This window comes from Oncorhynchus gorbuscha, linkage group LG11, assembly GCF_021184085.1.
Source record: "Oncorhynchus gorbuscha isolate QuinsamMale2020 ecotype Even-year linkage group LG11, OgorEven_v1.0, whole genome shotgun sequence".
NCBI classification, from domain to species: domain Eukaryota; kingdom Metazoa; phylum Chordata; class Actinopteri; order Salmoniformes; family Salmonidae; genus Oncorhynchus; species Oncorhynchus gorbuscha.
In genome coordinates, this window is record NC_060183.1 from 38,060,406 (window position 1) to 38,067,594 (window position 7,189).

The following is a 7,189-nucleotide window of genomic DNA, read 5'->3' on the forward strand; positions in this document are numbered from 1 at the left end:
CACACACATTTATCAACACAGCTCTATGCTCTGGTACCTTTTCCTCCACTGATGGGTTTGAGATAGAGAGCCAGCTCCTCCACACACACCCGGCACACCTCATAGTGCTCTAACTCCACAGCACTGCTCAGAGTCACAGGCTGGGACTCCAGGACCTGGGAACATACCACAAACGCAACAACAAGTCATCATCATTATCACCATTGTCATCAACCTTGTCATTGTTATCATCATGATCATTGTCATCATTGTTGTTATCGTCACTATCATCATTATCGTCATCATTGTCGTCATCATCATCATCATCATCAGAAGAACAGCAGCAACAACAACACGTGCTGCACCCACCTGAGCTCCCACCAGCTGTAGCAGGGCACAGTTGACAGGCAGGAGGTCGATGTCAGTGCTGATGGCTGTCTGGTCGAAGGGGCAGGCCTTGCGGTGCAGCTTGTGCAGACAGGTCTTACACACGGTGTGCGAGCAGCCCAGACTGATGGGCTTGTGGCCATTGCTGTCAAACTCATTGTAGCAGATGGGGCAGGAGAGGAACTCTGTCCATTGGGCTGCCTGCACTGGCATCCTGCTGCCTGTCCTGCCTGCTGTCACCTTTGGAGGGTGGTGTCTCACTCAGGGGGATCGCATGCCACCACGCTCCGACAGCTCAATGACAACTGGTAGAGAAGAAGAAAGAAAGTAGGTCAGAGTGCAGGTCAGCAGCAGACCGGTCATCGCCAGAGAGACCATGCGCTCCTTGTATTCTCCATAGAGCAAGATTTTTAGGCTTTTAATCTGTGTCTGGAGAACTGGCCTGTCATGTTTTCGTTTTTTGTTGTTGTTGTCTTCTATTGCCTTCCAAAAACCACAGGTGCAAACTGCTCGGGTGAAATGCGCGATAAACCTGGCACCCAGTGGCTTAAGAAGCCTTAGCCGTTTCACAATCAGAATCTTGGAAGAGAAAGGAGAGTGGTGGGTGGCAATCTCTCCACGCTTTCTTTCTCCCCCCTCTATTTCCCTCCCTTCTATCCCCCCTGCCTGTGTACAAACACCCCTCTCCTCCACTACCATTAGTAAGGGAGGTGGTATACTGAACCACGCTTGCACAATAAGTTACCTTGTCCCGAGACCTGAAGACTGCTTTAACTCCCAGGTCTAATGCATAGGTTTTTAGCTCAGTGGGCTAACACAGTCTTAGGGAAAACAGGAGACCCGAGATTTGAACCCCAGTTGGTAAAACACCCTTAACCCAACCCTTTTCTTTTTGTTGGCCCAGCCCCACCCTCTCTCTGATACCATCCTTGCCAGTCCATCATGCCTCCTCCTAGGTTAGTGTGGAGAGGCCTTTTTGGGCTGGCTACTGACCCTGGAGGTGACCTGCCCTGGCATTGTCCTATCAGTCTGATTTATACACCGACTGAGTACAAGGTCAGATTTACACACCCTTTCTCTCTCTCTCTCTCTCTGCACGCCGTCACAGAGCACAGGATTATAAATACTTTTGAGTGAAATTCAAGACAGCAACAGGATGGTCACAGAGGGCGACACAGAGATAGAGAGAACCTGCTCACACTGCCAGTTGGTTCAGCATAATCACCACAGGTGATGATTTTCATTTGTATTCGGTTCCCCATTAGCCGTTGAAGAAGCAGCAGCTATTCTTCCTGGGGTCCACACAGGGAACAACAAATAACACCACGAACAAAGAACGACATGACCGCAATGAGAAGAGAAAAGAAAGAAAAAGAAAGAAATAATTCTGATTCTAAGTGTAGAGAGTGTGTGTGTGTGTGTGTGTGTGTGTGTGTGTGTGTGTGTGTGTGTGTGTGTGTGTGTGTGTGTGTGTGTGTGTGTGTGTGTGTGTGTGTGTGTGTGTGTGTGTGTGTGTGTGTGTGTGTGTGTGTGTGTGTGTGTGTGTGTGTGTGTGTCTTCACAGTCCACTTTGTTCCTTGAGGTGTTGTTTCATCTTTTTTTGGGGGGGGGGGTCAACTGATTTTATCGCTTGCCTGTGTTACCTGAGGTGGGAGAGAATTCCCATGAATAAAGTCAGTGCTCTTTACCGTACTGGACATCACCAAGCCTCTGTTCTCTACTTGGGGACAGTCCAGAGACCCCTGATTGTGTGTCTTGTAGGGTTTGTATGGATCGTTGTTGTTGTCGTTTAGATGTAAGTACTTTCAGCACGTCAATGCTTCTTTCAAAGACCAGCAACGATGCAGTCAATCTCTCCTGGTGATCTGGCCAATAAGCAAGTCTGCAAGCCTTTAGATCAGGGGTCTGCAAATCTTACCCTGGCTTCTGTTCTACCTGATCATTCATTCCACCCACCTGATTTCCCAGGTTTAAATCAGTCCCAAATTAGAGGGAAATAATTCAACTGTACCATATCCAAGCAGCAACAGAACAGGGAGCCACGACTTAGCTTCCCTGCATGCAACAGCTGCACAGACAGACAGACAGACAGACAGACAGACAGACAGACAGACAGACAGACAGACAGACAGACAGACAGACAGACAGACAGACAGACAGACAGACAGACAGACAGACAGACAGACAGACAGACAGACAGACAGACAGACAGACAGACAGACAGACAGACAGACAGACAGACAGACAGACAGACAGACAGACAGACAGACAGACAGACAGACAGACAGACAGACAGACAGACAGCTGCTAGTTGGAACCAACTGCACCACCATACCCACCCCTCACCCCATTCATGGCATGAAGAAGTTGCATCAGGCTGGCTTAGAGCTGGCTCTACCAGGGGTAACCTGTATAGTCTTCTTGCTGTCCTGCAAAAAGACTACACAGGTTATGCAACAGAAGAACGCACTGCTGTTCACAATCAATCATTGTGCAGAGACAGAGGGAGTCGCCATGCATATTGACCCTGAAGGACAGGTTCTGCGAGGAAACTGTTCAATTCAAAAATGAAACGTTGCATAAATGACACGCGTGCCTACAATTCTATCTAGGCTAGTAAAATATCAAGCTCTTCAAGCATCTAAATGGGATAAACACTTGGGACAGTTTTGCATTGATATACTCTGCAGAACAAAACGCAGGTAACTTGTTCAAGTAAATAAAAACCACTTTGTTTAAGTGTGCAAGTTATGATCGCGCATTCAACTACTTTTCCCGCAAAATTACGCACCATCCAAGCGTCCAAGGGAGCGATGTGTCCACATTGCCTCTGCCGCGTGGACAGCTCCGTGCTGATCTTGCGTGTCATGTTTCCGCGAGGGCGCTGATCCTGAATATTAACGCCACGAGCTTCACGCAACAGTTGAGCTCCGCCACTGGCTCACGGACCAAAGTGAAAATGCATGTGACAACAAAACGTGTAAAGGCTACAGGGGGGAGTTTTTTCGCGCTTAAGTTAGATGCGGTGAAGTCACTGGGCGGGAAACCATACATATCATTTGAACCACAGTGAGTGAGTCAGTGTCACGTTGAAACCACCTGTTCCTGACTGTAAACTATAGAGGACATCCTGTTTTTCGTGGTGCCCCGAACATGTTAACCGTCTCCTTGTGATATACAGTCTCATATAATCGGTAATCACCCCCCCCCCACACACACACACACAAAGTCTTCCACAAAAAGATACAATGTAACATTTAGCTGTACACATTTGGCTCTACACATTTGGCCCCTCACATTTGTCTCTCCTCACACATATGCCCCAGTCAGTCCTCGCATGCCGCCTGTAGAGTTCTATGTTGGCTCTTGAAACTGTACCCAACATGCCTCAAGAGAACAGCATGTCTTCTATAATCTAAAAGACTGCCTGTTATTCTAAACGGACATCATGCTGATGGACAGGCCCTTATGTTAGCCAGCCGGTTGGTCCCCACCCCTACTCCTCTACCGCCCTCCAAGAACCTGAACCCTTGGAATGCTAGGAGCAGCGAAGACTGAAGGTTGATCCTGACGGACTGGTGCTTAACATTACAGCATCACGACCCCAGAGTTAGAACAACGTGTTCTAGACCTTCTCAACCTTTTTCCGGTTACTGTACCACCACCTGGATTCTGCTCTGCCCGGAGTACCCCTGAAGTAACCCCTCATGCATTTGACCAATAAGCCTATGTTCTGAGTCTTCTGGAGTACCCCCTGTGGACAGGCCAGGTGACCCCCTGTGGACAGGCCAGGTACCCAAAGGTGTCCAGGTACACCTGGTTTGGAACAACTGTTCTAGACAGTGGTGGAAAAAGTACCCAACTGTTATACTTGAGTAAAAGTAAAGAGATGCCTTAATAGAAAATGACTCAAGTAAAAATAAGTCACCTAGTAAAATACTACTTGAGTAAGTCTATAAGTATTTGGTTAAAAAATATATATAAATCATTTACAATAATTTACAAACAAAGCATATGTGTTTAGTGAGTCTGCCAGATCAGAGGCAGTAGGGATGACCAGGGATGTTCAGTTGATAAGTGTGTGAATTTGACTCTTTTCCTGTCCTGCTAAGAATTCAAAATGTAACAAGTACTTTTGTGTGTGTGTTCAAGTAAGAGAGAGATAGAGAGTGTGTGTGTGTGTGTGTGTGTGTGTGTGTGTGTGTGTGTGTGTGTGTGTGTGTGTGTGTGTGTGTGTGTGTGTGTGTGTGTGTGTGTGTGTGTGTGTGTGTGTGTGTGTGTGTGTGTGTGTGTGTGTGTGTGAGTGTGTGTGTGTGTGTGTGTGCGTGCGTGCGTGTGTGCATTCGTGTGTGTGTGTGTGCGCTCGTGTGTGTTTTGAAGGGGGCTATCCTCTTGCAAAGAGGACAGCTGGGCCTTGTCCTGCACAAGTCAACCCTGCTGTTCCAGACATGGCCTTAGGACACCAGTCTCCCCATCACTCTACCAACAAGGCCCTCGGAGTACAGTACAATACAGTACATTACAACCTGTGGCAGGGCTGAGATTTCACACAAACATCTCTGTGGCAGGGCAAATGAAATACAGAATACGAAACATGGAATACGGAATACTGAGAGTGTGCTTCAATAAAATGAGTCACAGTCATTTAACTTCTGTTTGAGCCATGAAACAAGACAGCCACAAGCCGAATCCCTATTCAATCACTACCCCCTTAATGAGTTCAACACTATATTCCCCTGGGTGACATAGCTTGGTCCTTGCTCTGAACCCGTCATCAGAGAAATAGAATCAATCAAGGTCTTTTCAAAACAAAGTGTTTGTAGAAAAAACAACAACTAGCACGTCTATGATCTATCCTGTTGCCTTGTCACTTTATCCCAACCTGCCGATATGTACACATCTACCTCAATTACTCGTACCGCTGCACATTGACTTAGTACTGGTGCTCCCTGTATACAGTCGGGATATTTTTACTCTTCGCTGTTATTTGTTATTCACTGTGTATTTACTCCTCATGTCACTATATCTTTAACTCTGCATTTGTTGAAAAAGGACCCGCATGTCAGCCATTTCACTGTTAGTCTACAACCTGTTGTTTACAAAGCAAGTGACAAATAGCGTTGGATGTTATTTGACTTTGTTTCCTCCTTCCTGTGTTGAAGAATAACAACACTGTTTATTTCCTCTGGCTGTTTATCCGTTCGGATTTCTATTCAGTCATTGTTTCACAACTTCATTGGGAGAGGGACTTTCAAACATATTCCATATCCCAGGGTTAACATACGAGTATTATATTCCATTCAATTAACCATTTGAAATGACCATCTTAAAAATAAGATAACTGCAGTACTCTGTAAAACACAACTAGAAGTGCAACTTTACAATTGTCGGGCCTAGTGATATTAGGCCCGGGGAACATTATAGGCTGTACATCGGGATGTGTTTACCTTGATTTCAAAATGCCTTTTGTGTATTCATTCTGGCATAGATAGGCTACGCTACGTTGGCTGTAGGTGGCACTGGCACATGTCACTCCTGAGAGATCTAACTGTACACGGAAGTAGGTGCCACAGTCATTCTTGGAGTGTGCCTTTTGTTTTGCAACTTCACTGAACAGCCTCTTTGTGTAACACTGTCTAACATGACCTGTTACACTGATGCCTCTGTGCAAAGGAGCCTAATGTAATAATAGGCTAGGCCTAATGGCAAAATTTGACCATTTTGACAATGCCAATTTTGAAGACAATTGTTCTTAGTTGGTTTCCATGCCTGACTGTATATAGGACTATATGCAAAACAAAACAAAATTGAAATAGATCTATCATGATGAAATCGTGCATGGCTCCTAAATGTAGTAATGGTACCCCATAATAAATGATCTGCCTGCAGATATTAAGTAGGAATGTGAACAATTGCCAACTACTAAAACTGTGTATGGACTCGACCATCATCGGGTGCCACAAACGGTCTGGCAGCATGCAACACCTCTAAAAATCATAATTGGGACAACGAGCTGAAAGTCGCGCCTCTCTCTGTCACTCACCTTAGGCACTGTAACGGAGTACTATAATAATCATATTGTTATCCTCCAAGAGAGCAAACGGAAAAGATCTTCATCAGTTGCAATGGAACCGCAGCAATCAAACCAATAATATAGACCCCGTATTTAAAATATCCTTTCAGCACATCAATTTACTGCTGTTTGCTCCAATTTCTGTATTCATTCCCAGCCTATGCGACATGTTCGCTCAAAGGTACGCTCCCTCGGTTTGACAACTGGGTAGAACGATCGTGTAGCCTACTGTATCACTCCGCTTCCAGTTTTTGAACTGCGTGCCTTGGGCAGGTGCGTCTTGATCAACAGGAGAGTGTTTTGTGGTAAAACGAGCAGTACAAAATAATATATAATCCAATTTCACCTCGAAACCTTGTTTATAATGGTTGTGCGTATGTGGTACTATTTTCATGTTATGGGCAAGGATAAAGACGTAAAGGGGCAAAGCCGGAACAAGCCGCTTTTCGAGGCGTGGGCTGCATCGTTTTTAAAGAGACAGGGGATGCGATAAGACCGCTAGACGCAATGCTCCAAGCATGTTTTGGCCCTATAATGGCAACCCCCTATCGAATTGACTGTCTCCACTTGCTTAATTAAGTTTTAATCTCATTTGTCTAATAGTATAATCTAATGCAAGATAAGCCACTTAACTTGAAGAGAAAGAAAAACGGCAGTGTATCCAGAATGTTCTAGCATTCTGTAATACATCTGCTATTAAGCTACTGTGTAATAACAGAATAGAATAATGAATCCACCTGTAACAACCCT

General features: G+C 45.5%; 1 protein-coding gene across 3 annotated transcripts in view; it reads right to left on the minus strand.

The window, feature by feature from the left end:
* The window catches only part of rc3h2 (ring finger and CCCH-type domains 2), a 53,043-nt gene extending 46,228 nt beyond the window's left edge, over positions 1-6,815 (minus strand). The window contains exons 1-3 of one of the 3 annotated variants that reach the window (XM_046369529.1): positions 6,410-6,815; positions 349-671; positions 38-155 (exon numbers count right to left, since the gene is read on the minus strand). In XM_046369529.1, coding sequence (XP_046225485.1) covers positions 38-155; positions 349-579 — 349 coding nt within the window. In that variant the 5' untranslated portion in view covers positions 580-671; positions 6,410-6,815. Of the gene's footprint in view, positions 1-37; positions 156-348; positions 672-3,157; positions 3,321-6,409 lie in introns of those variants that run through there. The other 2 variants (XM_046369527.1, XM_046369528.1) reach the window with 2 other exon arrangements.
* Positions 6,816-7,189: the final 374 nt, after the last annotated feature.